The 20,464-nt window shown below is 41.2% G+C and overlaps 1 protein-coding gene across 1 annotated transcript in view; it reads left to right on the top strand.

The window, feature by feature from the left end:
• LOC133665460 (solute carrier family 22 member 13-like) overlaps positions 1-17,685 on the top strand; it is a 19,094-nt gene extending 1,409 nt beyond the window's left edge. Inside the window, exons 3-10 of the mRNA XM_062070760.1 lie at positions 1,879-2,033; positions 4,187-4,355; positions 4,434-4,554; positions 6,686-6,783; positions 6,877-7,091; positions 11,194-11,302; positions 13,512-13,718; positions 15,868-17,685. Of these exons, the coding sequence (XP_061926744.1) occupies positions 1,879-2,033; positions 4,187-4,355; positions 4,434-4,554; positions 6,686-6,783; positions 6,877-7,091; positions 11,194-11,302; positions 13,512-13,718; positions 15,868-15,889 (1,096 nt within the window). The 3' untranslated portion in view covers positions 15,890-17,685. The remainder of the gene's footprint in view (positions 1-1,878; positions 2,034-4,186; positions 4,356-4,433; positions 4,555-6,685; positions 6,784-6,876; positions 7,092-11,193; positions 11,303-13,511; positions 13,719-15,867) is intronic.
• Positions 17,686-20,464: the final 2,779 nt, after the last annotated feature.

Here is a 20,464-nt window from a genome sequence, read left to right as displayed (position 1 = left end):
CATTTTAAAGTGGAATATTTGAGATTATATAATAATTGGAGCTCATAGCATAACTCATAACAACATTGATTCATTATTATTTTTGGAGCAATGACACTTAAAAAAAAAAAAAAAAAAAAAAAAAGTCCCAGTAATATTATTGTGGATGCAAAAGGGTCCTGCTCAGTAAAGTATTAAAAAAATTAATTATACATTTTTTTTTTTTAACTTTTAACACAATAGTCTTAAGATCAACTTCAGATCCATCCGTCAATTAAAACTTTTATTGTTGTTTATGTTTTTTGTTTGTTCGTTTTAGGCACTTGTTTAAAAAAAAAAAACAGCTTAGTTTTTTATATGGCAGACACAAAATATGCAACATTTTCCCCCAAAAAATGTCTCTAAGTGGAATATTTAATGTGATGTAATTGGAGCCTTGAATAGGTCAATAATTCATAATGACATTGATTTTGATTCATTATTATTTTTTAAAGAAAGAAACATTTTATTGTTACATTTCACCTGTTGGCTCTTTTATACCACTTTCTATGTTTTTAAATTTTTTTTATCGTATTTTTAGAATGTGCCACGGGGCCGTTAAAATATTACCTGCGGGCCGCACTTTGCACACCCCTGGTTTAGGTTGTCCTGAAGAAATTGGAGGTAATCCTCCTTTTTCATTGTCCCATTTACTCTCTGTAAAGCCACCAGTTCCATTGGCAGCAAAACAGGCCCAGAGCATAATACTACCACCACCATGCTTGACGGTAGGCATGGTGTTCCTGGGATTATTGGCCTCACCTTTTCTCCTCCAAACATGTTGCTGGGTATTGTGGCCAAACAGCTCAATTTCTGTTTCATCTGACATCACATGGACAAAGATAAGACCTTCTGGAGGGAAATTCTGTGGTCAGATGAAACAAAAATGGAGGTGTTTGTCCACAATACCCAACAATATGTTCGGAGGAGAAAAGGTGAGGCCTTTAATCCCAGGAACACCATTCTCGAATACTGAATACTGTACAATACTTACAGTTCGAACACTTGGTGGAGCTCGACAAAAGAAAATACAGACACATTTAAATGAATGGTATATACCAGTAGTCCCCACTGGTGGTCCCGTGGACCGATTGGTACCGGGCCGCGGCCGCACAACAAAAAAATTTTTTTTTTAAATTTATTTATTTATTTTTTTATATTAAATCAACATAAAAAACACAATATATACATTATATATCAATATAAATCAACACAGTCTGCAGGGATACAGTCCGTAAGCACACATGATTGTATTTCTTTATGACAAAAAAAAAATAAAATAAAATAACCACCATAACCCCCCCCCCCCGGTCCGTGGGACAAATTTTCAAGCGTTGACCGGTCCGCAGCTACAAAAAGGTTGGGGACCACTGGTATATACTATTTCCTGGCTAAGACAACCCACCGTAATTTATACAGTACACTACTGCCATCTACCATGTTAGATTTGCAAAGTTCACTACACTGTATACTACTTGCAAATGAGACTCAGGAGTGTAAGAAAAAACAAGGTAACAACTGGACACCACAGCTCAGCGTTAGATGTATTGATTTATTTTTCAACAATTAACATTTATGAACACATTTTAACACACCAGAAATCTGTATTGTTGAGCACCAGTAACGATTCCCAGGCACCGGGAGTTGGTACTGTGTTAATTTAGTGAAAGGTAACCTACCCTAACCACCACCACTTCCTATTAGAAATCATAGCATCACATATGTTGATGTTTTGTGAGCATTGTGAGGTCTCTAAATCGGTTTAAGATTTTACAACTCTTTATGTGTGTACACGGTTTACGAAGACCCAATCACAAAAGTTGTGTCATGTTCTAATCTGTTGTGTTTTGTTTTCTTCAGGTTTGGTCGCAGACGAGCAGTTCAAATTCCGATGGTTGCAAACCTCATTTTTATTGTCACCAGTGCCTTGTGCCCCAACTTCCTGCTTTTTCTGCTCTCCCAGTTTTTGATTGGCGTAGGCTATGGAGGTTTTCGGATGAATGCGGTTATATTAGGTAAAGTGCTGCATTATTTTAAGGATGTTACCCTAAATTGAGTTTATACTTGGACATAAGCACAATTTGAATAGTGATGCTCCTATACTCTCAATGGCGTTGCGCAGGGCATCGTTAAAGTTGTTTGTGAGGTTATCGATAGAGCCCACATAATTTGGGAATGGTGCCATTACCGAGGCAGTAGAATAACAACAGTGGTAGTTGTAGCAGCGTTTATGTTGCGGCTGCTAAAGCATTGGTTATTAATAGCTTGTTGACAATGATCTTAGGCTGATCGGCCTTAGATCAGCCGATCATCTGCTACTAACGGTCCCTGACACAAAGCTTAGAGGTGACAGAGCTTTCGCCGCTGCTGCTCCCAAGCTCTGGAACGACCTACCTCTGAGTGTTAGACAAGCCTCCTCTCTTCCTGTTTTTAAATCTCTCTTAAAAACATACTTTTATTCCATGGCTTTTAACACTGAGTGATATCCATCCTGCAATGGCGTCCCATAATACACCTGCTGTGAACCTGTTTTTATGTTTTATTTATTTTATTTTATTTATTTATTTTTTATCGTGTTCTGTTTGTGTTGTGTTGTGTTTGCTCGGTACTCGTATTATCTTTTAACCTGCCCATTGTACAGCACTTTGGCTACCCCTGTGGTAAATTTTAAATGTGCTTTATAAATAAAGTTGATTTGATTTGATTTGAATGAGTCAGAACTTAAAATTTTATAAGGTAGTGATCGGACATTAAGTTTGTGTACGGGAGTACCATAACTTTGGAGGTGGTGACAGCCCTGACAAGGACTCGATCTATCGTATTACCGTGATGGGTGGGTTAATTTTTTATGTGTGTCAATTATAGTCTGGAGCTTCACGCACAAAGGGTATTCATATGGACATTAAAATCCCCCATTATAATTATATTCTCTGCATGCATCACTAGATCAGCAACAAACACATTTAGATTTATATTTAACATTTATATTTGTAGTTAACAATTATATTGTATAACACGTATATTTAAGACATGAATACATAAAAAAATAACATGGGGGATGTCGTTGTGGCTTGTGCAGCCCTTTGAGACATTTCTGATTAAGGGCTATATAAGTAAACTTTGAATGATTAATTGATTGATATATATCTAACGTTTACATTTAACATTTACATTTAACATGTATGTTCACCATTTATGAATGAGCTAAATGTGAGAAAAGTGAACTTAATATTCAAAATACTGTATATCGGCTAGAAAAGTGTGATAGAATTCCAAAATCCTTAAAGATGACACACAATACTTGGGTTCGACATTTTGCAAGAAAACTGTAGTTACAAACAAATGAGTGGACAAACTAGTTTATTTCACAGAATCACAAAAGCAGGTTTATTTCAAATTGTTTTAGGGCTTTGCGTGCATGACCTAAGCATGAGCCTCTGACCATTGACCTTCTTTCCACATATTTAAACTAAATCTACAATTTACAACAACAAATTGTGTGTATGGTTTGATTTTTTTTCTTCTTTTAGACTTTTGATAAATAAATAAAAGAACTTTGTGGCAATTGCATCCACTTACCTGCACTAGCTTGGATCAATAGTTGAACATTATAAAGTACGTTTCGTGATATAACTACAGACTTTGGACTGGACCACATGTTTCAAATTCAGTTTAAATCACATAGTGATAACCAAGAATAACGATCTATTGTATTACCGTGATGCGTAGGTTAATTTATTATCTGTGTCAATTATAGTCTGGAGCACAACGCACAGAGGATCTGACGGTGTATTCACATGGACATTAAAATCCCCCATTATAATTATATTATCTGCGTGCGTCACTAGATCGGCAACAAACACATTTATATTTATATGTATCATTTATATTTGTATTTAACAACTATATTGTATAACATGTATATTTAAGACAGAAATACATTTAAAAAAATATTATGGGGGATGTCCTTGTGGCTTGTGCAGCCCTTTGAGACATTTCTGATTAAGGGCTGTACAAGTAAACTTTGATTGATTAATTGATTGATACATATCTAACGTTTACATTTAACATTTACATTTAACATGCATGTTCACCATTTATGAATGAACTAAATGTGAGAAAAGTGAACTTAATATTCAAAATATTTTTTGTTACGCTGCGCTTTTAGCCACAGAGTGGATTGGTCCGTCCAAAAGGTCTTGGGGAGCATGCGTGACCCAACTATCTGGTTCAGTTGGACAGGCCGTCCTTGCTGGTCTGATCTACGTCATCAGAGACTGGAGACTAGCTCAGTTTATCACCGCAGCTCCACTGGCAGTCATTTGTATTTATATATGGTAAACATTGACCTATTACTGATTTCTGCTTATTTAGCTTCCCTGTTGTTTTAACATGATGTCCTTGTGAACTATCAGGTTCCTTCCAGAGTCCGCCAGGTGGTTGTTGGACAGAGGGAGGACTGAAGAAGCTAAAGAGTTGCTGTTAAAGGTGGCGGCTGTCAACAAACGCACCGTCACCGACTCTCTCCTGGAAAAGGTACTAAAGTCTATCCCGAGTGGGCCGTACTGGTAAAGTCATGGCATGGTAACTTAAAAATAGAGACAAATTCAGATTGTTTTTCTTTGTTTAAAAATAGAAGAAGCACAATTAATCACACATGAAGTTAGAACGGGATATACAGTATCTTGTTTCAGCTTATTGAGGTGCGCCCAGATAATGTGTCCCCAGACCTCTATCTTAACCGGGCACATAGCTCCGACCCCTCTGAAGTCATTTGCGCTTTTGCGACAGGGGACAAAAATAATTTCTATTGTGAAATCCAGTGGACACATTTAGAAAAGCAGATTCTTTCATTCAAAAATTTCAGCTCATTTTTATACTTGCCAAAATCCTCTCGCTGGCCGGATAAAACCTGAGCCGTACGTTTGACACCCCTGATCTGAAGCAACATTTGGGGCCTCAATCGTCCATTGCAAATACCTTCCTCTTGAGATATGATTAGAACTTATCAGAATAATTGTACCCAAGTTATCACAAAACTTTGTGTTTCAATGAGTTCCCGGCGAGCAGACAAAAGCTGTCTTTGATCTAACCAATCAAAAGGCTTGTAAAACTCCACTGTGTAGGATGGGAAGCGACATGAAGGTGGCGGTTTCTTTGATGTATTGTAATCCACAGGAAGATATTGTCTTGACCCGAGATCTACAAAGCGGAGAGAAAGCAGGAAGGCAGGAAAGCAGGACCTGCCTAAGCTCCAGGCACCTCTTTGAACTGTTTTACGACCTTTTCTTTGAACCAACCTTTTCTTTTAACTGTTTTTAATCAAAGCTGATGGATGTTTACGACCCCCCTCCCTTAGAAACAGCTGTTGCCATGTAATCAGGGAACGTGGGACGACACTAAGGGTACAGTGTCTACGCGTTTCTCCTCATTGAGCCAAATTGAATTCTGTCTCTGTTTAATTCCTTGCTTCTTTGTCTTGTTTAATAGATGTCATCAGTGTTTGAACCTGACAGAACTGGTGAACAATATAGACACGTTTAAAATGATATATATGTTCCGTAAAACCACTAATGGGAACCTATTATAGGTGTTCTTGGAATGTTTTCGGGTTTGAAATCCGTAACTGAGCAAGTTGAGAAACAGCCCCTTTAAGAAAACTGCACAGAATGCGACAATCTTCTTGAAAGATTTTCTACTGCTTGTCCTTTTCTTGGAGCCTATCTCAGCTGCATTCGGGCCGAAGGCGGGGTACACCCTGGACAAGTCGCCGCCTCATCGCAGGGCCAACACAGATAGACAGACAACATTCACACACTAGGGTCAATTTAGTGTTGCCAATCAACCTATCCCCAGGTGCATGTCTTTGGAGGTGGGAGGAAGCCGGAGTACCCGGAGGGAACCCACGCAGTCACGGGGAGAACATGCAAACTCCACACAGAAAGATCCAGAGCCCGGGATTGAACCCAGGACTGCTCAGGACCTTCGTATTGTGAGGCACATGTATGCAATACATTTACTAGCCTCTTAATGTTTAAAATAATTAAATCAAGAGACCCTATCGTAAGGTGAAATGTTTTAGCCATTGATTCAAGCTATCAGTTCTTCAGAAGATTAAGGGAGGCTGTAAGTGACATGTGTGTGAGGTGGTGCTGCAAGCGAGACTAATCACAGCATCAGGGCAGATCCAGGATGGAGGAAGCTTTCCCACGAGACCCAATCATTTGGAGTCAAGGACAGGATGTTCAGAGAGAACCCCTGCTGATCAACAAACATGAGATGGTCAGAGAATGAGCAAGACCAGACCCTCTTGAGCTGACCAATCGCTTAGTTTGCCAAGATGACTTCCGTTCCTGGGAATGTTCTATCTTTTTCTGTCAATCACATTGTTAAAATGTCATGGTCTTGCTCAGACACTTTGATAGTTTGCTCGGTGGAGCAGGAGGTCCAAACAAGTTGCTGTATCTCAAGATGCAAGCAACCTATATTTGTCAAATCCGGGATTGAACTCAGGACTACTCAGGACCTTCGTATCTTCTTGAAAATGTATCAATTGAATTCATGAACTGATCAAGTATCGATGTGGAATGATGTGCTTTTAATCACCCTTACTCTTGATGACTTAGCTAACATTATGGCATCATGTTGTGTTGTTTGTGTATTGCAGATTGTCGTGAAAGAGAAAACGGAGAAAAAGAGCGGCGTTTTAATACTCTTCCAGTCATCTTTGCTTCGGAAGTATTTCTTTATCGTAACATTTGCAGGGTGAGTCACATTGCACCTCTCAAAATCATTGACAATATGAAGTCATTTTGGATTTGTTGGTCTTGCACGACTAATTCATTTTGTTTTCTTCAGGTTCTCAGTGAATGTTGGGTTTTATTGCATTTCATTCAATGTGGGGAACTTTGGCTTGGACGTATTCTTGACGCAGCTCTTGTTTGGTCTGACTGAAGTGCCATCTCAGATACTTTGCATGTGGCTGCTGGAAGTACTGGGGAGAAGAATATCCATCATCTCCACCCTCCTGGCTGGGGGGCTCATGTCTGTCTTGATGCTCGTGTTCAGTCCAGGTAAAGTAGTTCCCATAAAAACATATTGGATGGATCTATTTTTGTCTGCTACAATTGAGACATACATGTTATATCTGCCCTATACTTAAAAATATATGCCACAGAAATACGCAGGTACATTTACCAATCGTTCCACAGTCCATAGTTATAGAAATCCCTGAAATTTTGCGTAATCCTGATGGAAGGTTGGAACCAGTTCAGAACCATATCCATATTTAAGTGTTACTTCTTTCCCTCCATAATCGTATTACAAAATAGCTAGTATTCTTCCTTCTTTCTAGTCTGCAAAGTAAGGTGTCAGTCTTCTAGCAGTGGAATGCAGAGAGTAGAGATAACACAAGAAGTAGTCTAAACAATGAGACAGAGGGGAGAAGAGAGCACTTCCGTGAGTGGGGGGGAAGACCGAGCTAGACCGGGCGAGGGAACGCTTGTGTACCGGGTTGGTCTCACATTTGTCCTCTAAGCTTTGAGAATAAACTACAAAATACCAACTACTGCCTGGTGATTGAATATAAACATCAGCTTATTTGCCATCAAAAGAACTTGGGAGTGGACAGCAGCTTTAAAATCCTTGGGAGGAAGAGCTGTCTATGCAACAATTTGGGGGCTTCGTCCGAGATGGCACGCTGTTGATTGATGACTTCTTGCAATCTTCTGGACAGACTCAATTGGCCAATTCAAGGTAAGCAGGGCCTTTTTAAAAAAAATCTGCTTTAGGAGTCTGTCCTGAAGTCTGTAAATCAAACACTGTTTTGTAATCCCAGGCACAGAGTGGTGATTTTGATAGATTGATTGCATTTTTGCCGAGCCTGCCATTGCATTAAAATTGTAAATAAGTGGTCAACTCACGCCATTGTGTCTCGATTACCGTGACGGGCAGTTTCATTGACGAGTGAACTAATAGTTGGGTGTGGCTCACCCTGGGTAGTTGGTCGCCGCCTAAAAGAGTAACGGTAAACATCAGTTTATTTGCCATCAAAAGAACTTGGGAGTGGACAGCGGCTTTAAAATCCTTGGGAGGAAGAGCTGTCTACGCAACAAAGGTTTAAAGTGCGTCGAAACGTTGTGTGCGTCCAACTCCCAAAGCAACGTGGCGGCGACCTAAGACTAGCCATTTGTAGGTAGCTAACCAGCCTCGACTCCCTCTACAGAAACAAAAACAGATGTTTAGTTTACAAAGGTCTTACACTCAATCCTGTATTATGAACAGACCATTGGTTTGTAATATTATCGTTTAATTCTTACCAGGCTCAACAAGAAAGTACACACATTAGAGATTTTCTTCTCTCTAACAATGCCTCTGATACTTTCCAATCAGTCTTTGCCCTCACCACAAGGACATTCTCTGGTTCTGTTCTAAACCGGTTCAAGTGCAATCTCGAACACAATATGTACCTGGAATTGGTAACCGTGTCTCAGATCAAATTACTTCGACCTGTGAGGTTCCTCAGGGGCCAATTTTGGGGGACACTATTGTTCAAATTGTACATGCTACCATTAGGTCAGCTAATAAGCACCTACCATGTGTCCTACGACAACAATGCACTTAGATCTACGTGTCACTGACGGCAACACCTGTAGATTAACTGTGTGAACACATCGAACAGATCCATGTGTGGATGCAGAACAATTTTCTTCAGCTAAACTCAGGAGAAACTGTAATCAATGTCTGTGGCCCACAGAAGCAAAGACAAAATGTTATCGACAACCTTGAGCTCAGATCAGATCAGAAATACTTTATTAATCTCAGAGGGGAAATTAAGATTTTCAGCACAATCCAATTCAAGATCAGACAAACATTCATGCCAACGTCCGGCGCCCCTTACAAAAAAGGTGATAAACAGGTAAACAGTCATAGCCATAGCATTTTTCTGTCTTGCCTCTTGGTGAGGGCGGTTGCATTTTTTTCCGCTCCCTCCTTCCCTGCAAATCAACGCCTTCACCACTGCTTAATTCCTCCGGGGTTGTGGGGGTTGTGGGGGCTGAGTAGCGCTTTATAGCGGCAGCCCGCCTCCAGGGTCCCAACTCCCCCCTCCTCTGTTGCGAGGAGGGGGGAGTTTTTTCCTCGGACTCAGTCTGGACCACTCCTGAGGGTCCAGCCTCAGACTGATATTTTTTTTACTCTTCCCCCTTTCCCAATGTCACCTTTTTCCCACCTTTTTAAGGAGCGCTATAAGTGGCTGATCCGTTGGCGGTCCCGTCTTGTCCCCCTGTAACGTATGTCTGCTCTTAGCGGGATTGTGCCGAAAATGTAATTTCAGTTCTTATGTGTCTTGTACATGTTAAGAATGGACAAAATAAAGCTGCTGTCTGTCTGTCATAAGAGGGAAACATCAAACATCAAAGAACACAAAGGAACACCAAAGACATTAAAGCATACTTGCCAACCCTCCCGTTTTTAGCGGGAGAATCCTGGTATTCAGCGCCTCTCCCGACAACCTCCCGGCAGAGATTTTCTCCCGACAAACTCCCGGTATTCAGCCGGAGCTGGAGGCCACGCCCCCTCCAGCTCAATGCGGACCTGAGTGGCGACAGCCGTTCTCACTTCCGCTTTCCCACAAATAAACAGCTTGCCTGCCCAATGACGTCATAACATCTACGGCTTTTAGAGAGTAGAGTGCACAACAAGGAGAGAGAGTTCTTGGTTTCTTATGTGGGTTTATTGTTAGGCAGTTTCATTAACATCCTCCCAGCGCGGTACCAACACACAACAACAGCAGTCACGTTTAGTCTACCGTAAAGCAGTTCGTCTGCAGTAAACAGCAATGTTGTGACACTCTTAAACAGGACAATACTGCCATCTATTGGATAGCCTGCAGAACACTGAAATTCAAGTATTTTATTTATATGTATAATAAAATTTCAAAAAAAAAAATAAAAAAAAAAAAAAATATATATATATATATATATAGCTAGAATTCACTTAAAGTCAAGTATTTCATACATATATATATATATATGAAATACTTGATTTGGTGAATTCTAGCTGTAAATATACTCTCTTCTTAACCACGCCCTTAGCCATGCCCCAACCACGCCCCGCCCCAACCACGCCCCCCCCCACACCGACCACGCCCCCGCCCCCCCACCTTCCGATATCGGAGGTCTCAAGGTTGGCAAGTATGCATTAAAGACATTAAAAGAGCAGAGCTGATGCAACCAGATATTTCTAAATACAGCTACAAAAGTAAAAACAACAACAAAAGAAAACCGAAAACCCCATATACACTGTGGTGGCCTCTGCGGTGTTCCACGCCATCGTCTGCAGGGGTGGGGGGAGCATGACCAGAGACAGGAGCAGACCCAACAAAGCAACTAATAGAGCCGACTCCACCCTCGGCCGCCCACCAACTCTCGGCCAGTGTCCAGTCCGCACGGATGAGCGAGGATGCGTCCAAGGAGACCGAGGCGTCTGATACACGCTCATTCAGCCAAGACACCGTGAAGCCCGTCCGTCGCCAGCTCCGCAGCCCTGTCTCTTCATCCGCATCTCCTCCAGTCTCTCCAAACGGACTCTGGTGTGGCAGAGACCCAGCAGCTGGTCTCCATGGCCAAAAGGCTCCCGGGGAGGCAGATCCAGAAGTCCACAAAAAAAGCACCGCAGAAGTCACGAAAGTGCCACCCCTTGTCGCACAGTCCCAAAGGGTCCCGGACCAAAAGGCAAAAAAACAAACACATGAAAACAAGAGGGAACACAAAAGGATGATACAAGTCGAGTGGACCCCGACTTAAACAAGTTGAAAAACTTATTCGGGTGTTACCATTTAGTGGTCAATTGTACGGAATATGTACTTCACTGTGCAACCTACTAATAAAAGTCTCAATCAACCAATCAAAGCACAAAGCTTCTGCCACCAGCAGCGTCTGGAAAACAATAATATGAATAAATAATAATAAATTGTGCTTTTAAACTCGTTCTACTCCTTATTTGACAAGTTGCAATGTGTAAGTGTAGACATGTAACAACTTGCTAAACATGTTTGAAATAAACAAAACCATCACCATTGACATTGGGTCGTTGGTGTTTTCATTCATCGTAGTTTGTCCACTTCTTCAACTTCTGGGTTGACTGTAATCGACTTTCGTTTTTATTCTCTTCAAGGATATCCTGTTGCTGCAACTGCACTGGCGACATCAGGACGTTGCCTAATGAACTGGGCCGCATCCACATGTAATGTTTACGTTCAAGAGTTATTCCCGACATCCTGTCGGTAAGACCATTCCCTCTCTTGTTTTCCTGTCTTGAAAACTGTCGGTACATGTCAGGTTCAAACACTGATGACATCTATTAAACAGACGAGAAGCAAGGAATCATGCAGAGACAGAATTAAATTAGGCTCAATGAGGAGAAACGCGTAGACACTGTACTCTTGCACAGTGTCGTCCCACGCTCTGACGAAAGATTGTACGCCTCCTCTTTTATTTGGGCTTTCCCTGATTACATGGCAACAGATGTTTCTAAGGGAAGGGGGTCGTAAACAGCCATCGTTAAATTTTGCTCAATTGAGGAGAGACGTGTTTTGGGCTGTACTCTAGTTACAGATCCAAACTACGTTCTAAAAATCCAGCCCACGTGTTTCCTGTATATATTTGGGAGGTCCCTGGTTACATCACTGAAGCTGTCGCTAAAGGGAAGGGGGTAATCTCGACAGCTCCAGTTAGACACAATATATGATATATGTGCTGACAGTCGTGATATCGCCCTGTCTCTGCTTTGTCTTGCGTCACGGCGGTGTTCGGCCTTGGCAGTCAACAGACCGTTCCTGGATACAGACACTGATACCAGACTGGCTTGCAATCTTTTGGATTGCCAGCTTTGCACAGACAAAGAAAAATACAATTTCAGCACAATTGATAATAACTATAGCAACGGCCCTTAAGCATAAGAGTTGTGTGATAATATACACATAATTATTCTAACAGTACAAGTCCCATGAATGAATTCCCATGTCCTCATAAATCGGTGGCGGGCTGCGGGTTTCCCACCTAGGCCTTCAGTGATGTCCGACTTCAATAAATACCTCTCAATGTCGCCACATGACCACGGCTTGTAAAATACTATACAGAAACACACTTACGCACGACTGGGCATTGAATCACCTCAATTTGTCACTAGTGTTAAAAAAAGGGCTATTTTTTGGCGCATTTAAAAATGAATAAACCCGCATCAATCAATCAATCAATCAATCAATCAATGTTTATTTATATAGTCCTAAATCACAAGTGTCTCAAAGGGCTGCACAAGCCACAACGACATCCTCGGCTAAAATCCCACATCAGGGCAAGGAAAAACTCACAACCCAATGGGACAATGAGAAACCTTGGAGGGGACCGCAGATGTGGCAGTGTTTTAGCTACTTCTAAATCACTAATCCTCGTCTCCATGGCGACAAATAAAGTAAGTTTCTTACAAGTAGCATTATCACTGAAGAATAGCTAAACATGCTTCACTACACACTGTAGCTTACCGGCGTCAAAATGTAAACAAACGCCATTGGTGGATCTACACCTGACATCCACTGTAGTGATACCAAATACAGTAGCGTATCTAGTCGATACTACTATGATTACGTCGATATTTCTTGGCATCACAACATCTTCTTTCGTTTTTTTTAAATGTATATTATGTTTATAAACTCAGGAAATATGTCCCTGGACACATGAGGACTTTGAATATGACCAATGTATGATCCTGTAGCTACTTGGTATCGGATCGATACCCAAATTTGTGGTATCATCCAAAACTAATGTAAAGTATCAAACAAGAGAAGAATAAGTGATTATTACATTTTAACAGACGTGTAGATAGAACATGTTAAAAGAGAAAGTAAGCAGATAATAACAGTAAATGAACAAGTAGATGAATAATTCATTTTCTACCACTTGTCCTTTATAATGTTGACAAAATAATAGAATGAAAAATGACACAATATGTTAAATTAGGAGCCTTTGTTTGCTTGCTTACTTACTAATAAAAGATAAGTTGTCTTGTATGTTCACTATTTTATTTAAGGACAAACTTGCAATAAGAAACATATGTTTAATGTACCCTAAGATTTCTTGTTAAAATAAAGCTAATAATGCCATTTTTTGTGGTCCCCTTTATTTAGAAAAGTACCGAAAAGTATCAAAATAGTTTTGATACCGGTACTAAAATATTTGTATTGGGATGCCCTTAAACTTTTTACTAGTTATGCCTCTGGTGGTGAAATCCAATAATACAGTATGTGCCCTTTACTTTTGACTTGTCATCTCTTTAGCGACATCTGGTGGTGAAATCAAGGTTTACAACCAGGATAATCCCACTCGTGCTTAAATTGTTCCCTGTGTAAACATCCATGCAGGTTGAAGTATCGGGAAAGGATTCAACTAAAGCTGATATTCTGAAGAAACATTTGTGAGCTGAGCTCTGCGTTTCAGACAAACAGCCTCGGGTTTAGGCTCCGTCGTATGCCGGGCTGGTGGTCTGATCGCCCCTTTGGTCAACATGCTGGCTACGTACCACCGGTCCATACCTATCGTTATCTTCAGCGGCCTGGCGCTGATCAGCGGGGCTCTCGGCTTCATGCTTCCTGAGACTCGAGGGACTGAACTACCAGATTCGACCGACGATGCTGAGGGCAACAGGTAAACATTTAGGAATAAGATTATTGCCCTTGTTAGTTAGCCATTGTCTCATAAAATTTCTATACCTATACCTATGATCTTTAATATCTGTAAAATAATTTTAGGAACAAAAAGTATAGAAATACAGCCGGGATTAGGGTTTGACCACATATTGTAGTGACCACATAGTAGAGATAGACCAGGAGTGTCAAACGTACGGGCCGCGGTCCTGGTCCGGCCCGGAAACAGGTTTTATCCGGCCCGCGGCCCGTTCGTTTGACACCCCTGGTCTATCTCTATTATGTGGTCACTACAATATGTGGTCAAACCCTAATCCCGGCTGTATTTCTATACTTTTTGTTCCTAAAATTCTTTTACAGATATAATAGATCATAGGTATAGGTAACAGGTTTTATCCGGGCCGGATATAATATATAATAGATAATAGGTATAGGTAACAAATTTTATCTGGGCCGGTTAAAACCTCTTACCTATACCTATGATCTATTGTATCTGTAAAATAATTTTAGGAACAAAAAGTATAGAAATACAGCCGGGATTAGGGTTTAACCACATATTGTAGTGACCACACCAGGGGTGTCAAACCTACGGGCCGCGGGCCTGATCCGGCCCGGGAACAGGTTTTATCCGGCCCGCGGCCCGTACGTTTGACACCCCTGGTCTATCGCTATTATGTGGTCACTACCCTATAAACCCTAATCCCGGCTGTATTTCTATACTTTTTGTTCCTAAAATTATTTTACAGATATAATAGATCATAGGTATAGGTAACAGGTTTTATCCGGGCCGGATAAAACCTGTTACCTATACCTATCAATCAATCAATCAATCAATGTTTATTTATATAGCCCTAAATCACAAGTGTCTCAAAGGGCTGTACAAGCCACAACGACATCCTCGGTACAGAGCCCACATACGGGCAAGGAAAAACTCACCCCAGTGGGACGTCGGTGAATGACTTTGAGAAACCTTGGAGAGGACCGCATATGTGGGTAACCCCCCCTCTAGGGTGATCTATTATATATTATATTCGGCCCGGATAAAACCTGTTACCTATACCTATGATCCATTATATCTGTAAAATAATTGTAGGAACAAAAAGTATAGAAATACAGCCGGGATTAGGGTTTAACCACATATTGTAGTGACCACATAATAGCGATAGACCAGGGGTGTCAAACGTACGGGCCGCGGGCCGGATAAAACCTGTTCCCGGGCCGGATCAGGACCGCGGCCCGTACGTTTGACACCCCTGGTGTGGTCACTACAATATGTGGTTAAACCCTAATCCCGGCTGTATTTCTATACTTTTTGTTCCTAAAATTATTTTACAGATATAATAGATCATAGGTATAGGTAGCAGGTTTTATCCGGGTCGGATATAATATATAATAGATCATAGGTATAGGTAACAGGTTTTATCCGGGTCGGTTAAAACCTGTTAGCTATGATCTATTATATCTGTAAAATAATTTTAGGAACAAAAAGTATAGAAATACAGCCGGGATTAGGGTTTAACCACATATTGTAGTGACCACATAATAGAGATAGACCAGGGGTGTCAAACGTACGGGCCGCGGACCGGATAAAACCTGTATAGGTAACAGGTTTTATCCGGCCCGCGGGATGAGTTTGCTCAGTATAAAAATGAGCTGAAATTTTTGAATGAAAGAAACTGCTGTTCTAAAAGTGTCCACCAGATGTCGCAATAGCAATTCTTTGTATTTTTGTAGACGATGCTACATAGGTAAAAAATAATAAAATAAACCACATGATGATTTGTACATTTTCAGAATGTGCTTGTTCTATTTTCAAACAAAGGAAACAATCTGAAGTTGTTTTTATTTTTAAGTTATCGTGCCAGGATTTTACCAGTCCCGCCCAGTTGGGAGTTGATTTTTCTCCACGTGGCCCCCAATCTAAATAAAGTTTGACACCCCTGTGATAGACTGTCATTTTAATTGTTGCATTAAGATTAAACAGAATTCTAATGGCTTTGTTTCAGGTATTGTTTTTATTAGTATTTGAGTAATCCAACAAGAAGTCCCTTATTTTGTATTTGTTGTGACATTTGACTGATTTCACAGCATTTTTACTTTAGTAATGGAGCGTAACAAAGTTTTTTTTTTTGTTTGTTTTTTTTGTGCAGAAGACGACCAGGAAAGTTGTGAATCAAACATACACACCAAGTCAAGTAAACTGTAGTGGATGGTCTGAGTCCAACAAGTTCCAAAACAAGACCCGCTCCCTGGTCTAAAAACCACGTTTAGCTTTGATTACTTCATCGATTCCTCGAGATTCTGCAACGTCACCATGTTTGTGACTGTTCCTGCCCGGATATTGATGACAGGTATTCTGTCCTCGCAACACATTCTGAGCTTCATGCAGCTAGACCAGAGGTCGGCAATCTGTGGCTCGGTAACAGCATGCGGTTCTTCAGCCTCCTCTTATGGTTCCCTTTGCTGAACTTGGGAATTTTTTTTTTTTAAAACACCGCTACACACGTGCATGTTATTAGTTTTTTATTTTCTGACTTTTTTTTAAGGCAGTGAACGACAACTCGCAACAGAGGGGCGGGGAGTTGGGACCCTGGAGGTCGACTGCTGCTATGAATATATGCTGAGTTCTGACTGGCGATTAGATTGGCGCTGAAAGACATTTTCAAAACAAGCACGCCGCATTTTCTAAAAAAATGTTTATTTATCTTAGAGTTTGTGCAGTCTAGTCCTTCACACACTGGGCTCGAACCGGCGACCACACATTTACACATTTATTAGTTAAGAGATACAGTCATGGTCAAAAGTTGACATACACTTGTGAAGGACGTAAGGTCATGGCTGTATTGCGTTTCCAACCATTTCTACAACTCTTATTTTTTTGTGATAGAGGTCAAAGATAAGACTTTCTGGAGGAAAATTATTTGGTCAGATGAAACAAAAATTGAGCTGCTTGGCCACAATACCCAGCAATATGTTTGGAGGAGAAAAGGTCAGGCCTTAAATCCCAGGAACACCATACCTACCGTCATGCATGGTGGTGGTAGTATTATGCTCTGGGCCTGTTTTGCTGCCAATGGAACTGGTGCTTTACTTTCACAAAAAAATAAGAGTTTTAGAAATGATTGGAAACTCAAGACAGCCATGACATGATGTTCTTTACAAGTGTACCACGACTGTATATGTAAAATGCTAATAGGTCTATGTGTATTGTGTATGTATGTTGTATTAATAAATATGATGATATCATAAATGATAGGACTATTACCCATTCGGAAGTGACTTCCTCATAGCTCTTTAATGAATCAGTTCCCTATGAAAGGGAATTGTATTTCTTTATGTCCGGGTTATTCATTTGAAATGTAATTAGCCTCATGGTAGACGTTAGGCTACATTCACGTTCTTACCATACAACACATCTTTGCAAAGGATGGTGTTGTATATTTGTTGGCCGTGCGATGGGTGATGAGCCAAAAAGAACCCAACGGGGAATCGTCGAACAAAAAGCTTTATTTGTTTCAGCGAGCCTCCGACTGGAGCTGCAGCTTCCAGGAGAAAAAGTGGGCCGGATCTCTTCTGCTGTCTTCTCCGGACCACTGTCCTTAAAATACCTTTTACACCAAGACAGTTATTACTCTTTGTTGTTCTAGCCTTGGGGCCGGCCAGTCTGGGCAACACCCAGTTTGTTGCTATTTCCTGTGACTGGTTTGAGTCGGGTGACTTCCGACCCCTATCCTCTACTGCCACTTGTGAGAGCTTCCTACCAGATGTTGCGTATGTTCCTCCTAAACTCCAAATCTACATTGCTGTAGGATCCCAATTCCCCGGAGGCAAGAGCCACCACTCTCTGGAGCGCTTGTGATGGACATGTGCACTTTTGACCTTAGTAGAAAAATCCTCTTACGGATTCTGTGACCAAATACAAATGCATGCTAGTTCCCCAATCATATAAGAAAATTGTATACGGTAAAATTCACCTCAATGGCTCTCAGGATGACAAGCATCCACCATATTTGTATGCTAAATAAACTTATTGTATCAGACACATTGCATGTAATGGGTTATGATTGTTATTCCATCCCAAAATAACACTATCTTAATTTTAACACCCATATTGCACACTGAGCATAAATTTTGCACACCAAGAAAGAAAAAAAAAGCAGACCACAGTCATCACATTAGTGTGTTGTAAAGTCTTATGGCTGTAGGCAGACAATAGACTTTGGACGTATTTCCACTGTCTAACATTCAGCATTTATTTTATTGCTTTGCTTACATTTTTTTTTAGAGTTAATCGGCACGTGCATTTTGACACCAGTTGATGAGTCAGCATGCAGTAAGATGGGCAAGACGTAATATGATGTAACCCAGAGTCATAGTAGGATAGGACTTTATTGTCATTGCACAAGTACAACGAAACTATGTTTCCAGCACAAACCCGTTCAAGATTAGACAAACCAACCGTGTACAGGGTTACAGAACAGGGACGCTGATGGGTCGCCAAAGGCGCCCACGTAAAAGATGAGAAAAAGGTAAAACGCTGGGGAAGAAGATGAGTAAAAAAAATACAATCTAGACTGGGCTCCTAAGGGGGCCTAGTCTGGAGTGGGAAAAAACCTCCACGACAACTCGCAACAGAGGGGCGGGGAGTTGGGTCCCTGGAGGTCGACTGCTGCTATGAAGCGCTGCCAGCCGTCCATCACCCCGAGGGGAATCAAGCGGTGGTGAAGGCGTGGGATGGGGGAGGGTGTGTGTGTGTGTATATGCCCATTGTCTTGGGTGTGTTGATGTAGTGCTCATAGGCCTGGGGCCGTTCTGCCTGCAAGCAAAAGTTTGACTCCAGGTGTCGTTGAGGAGGGAGGGAGGTCAAAAGCGTCCATGATTGAGGTGTCCTCGGGGGTGTTTCCAGAACAGCCTGTTCCTGTTGTTTACAGCGTCATGGCCATTCGAGGAAGTCAAAATCGTAGATTAGGATATTTGTTTTCCGCGAGCAGACATTACAATGGCTTGTCTGTTCTATTCGTCCATGCTGGCCCTCATATTCAATTGTTCCTTTTCAGCAAGCTTCTCCATGATGTGACACTGTAGTGATCGAATCATAATAATAATAATAAAAGGTACCAGCTCTTCAGGAGGACACTTGCCCAAGGGCACTTTGGTAACTGGAAGGGAATTTTCTCCGGAAGCATCTGTCCTTTATCTTTGAAAAGCCTCTTTTGAAATAATGTCGGTAATATTCCTCAATCTTGGTAGACAAACCATTACTGAAGATACTCCTGGTTTTTCCTATCATTCCCAATCCTTACAGTATGTCTTTCTATTTTTTATTCATTCTAAATCATAACATACAACTCATCCTAGACCGCTAACAATGTAGCTAATGGGAGTGCACTATTCTAAGCCCTCTCGTGACCTGGGTCATAACCAAGTGTTAGCGAAAAGCGCTAACTATAAGCGTCTTGATCACAGTGCGATAACTAGCCGTGACATAGGAGATTATGTCATTTCACCTAATTGGGTTAAAAATATTTTTTTGCACACCAGTAATTATAATTCGCAATTAATGTGCCGTTGTTGAGTGTCTGTACAGCGCAGGTAACTAATTGCTTTGTAGATGTCGGGAACACGTGGTGTGAGTCGACGATGGTTTGTCATGATCACAACAGGCAGACGACAGCGGTAGGCAGTGTGCAGGTAAAAAGGTGTCTAATGCTTAAACCAAAAATAAACAGAAGGCGAGTGCCGCTAAGAAAAGGCATTGAAGCTTAGGCATGGCTATGCAAAACGAAACTAAAACTGAACTGAAACAAAACACAAAATGCTGGACGACAGCAAAAACTTACAGCGTGTGGAGCAGCAGACGGCGTCCACAAAGTACATCCGTACATGACATGACAATCAACAATGTCCCCATAAAGAAGGAAAGCGTCCGCACACTTTACATAGACTTGATTGCGAAAACAAAGCAGGTGTGGAGAATAGCGCTCAAGGAAGACAGGAAACCGCAACAGGAAAATACCAACAAAACGGGGGAAAACACCAAAACAAGAACTAAAACACAACACACAGGAAAACAGCAAAAAACTCAAAATAAGTCATGGCGTGATGTGACAAGTCGTGACAGTACACCTACTTTGAGACAAGAGCTGTGGTGATGGTTTAAACTCATATCGACTTTTTATTGTCAATATCGGCTACAGAGTTTCGCTTTCTTGATGATTTCTGCTTGTGCTGTGCCTCAGGATTTTTTTTCAATGAAAAAAATATGTGCCTTGGCTTAAAAAAGGTTGAAAAACCACTGCCTTAGACGCATCCTCGCTCATCCATGCGGACTGGATACTGGCCAAGAGTTAGTGGGTGGCTGGGGTGGAGTCGACTCTCTTGGTTGCTTTGTTGGGTCTGCTCCTGTATTTGGCCATGGCGTGGAACACCGCAGAGGCCACCACAGTGTATATGTTTTTTTGTTTTGTTTTTACTTTTGTAGCTGTATGTAGAATTGGCTGGTTGCATCAGCTCTGTTATTTTAATGTCTTTAATGTCCTTTGTGTTCTTTGACGTTTCCCTCTTACACACATGTTTATGTGTGCTATGTCTATGAGTTTTTTTCCCTCCTTGGCCTAAGTCTGGACCCCCTCTCCAGGGGCCCAGGCTTAGACTGAATTTTTTTTTCTTTCTCACTTTACCTGTTTCTCACCTTTTTTGTAAGGGGCGCCGGAAGTTTGCAGACCCATCAGCGATCCTGTTCTGTCT

Source organism: Entelurus aequoreus, linkage group LG14, assembly GCF_033978785.1.
Source record: "Entelurus aequoreus isolate RoL-2023_Sb linkage group LG14, RoL_Eaeq_v1.1, whole genome shotgun sequence".
NCBI lineage: Eukaryota > Metazoa > Chordata > Actinopteri > Syngnathiformes > Syngnathidae > Entelurus > Entelurus aequoreus.
Note: the sequence above shows the minus strand (reverse complement) of the source record. Positions and strands in the feature narration are given on the sequence as shown.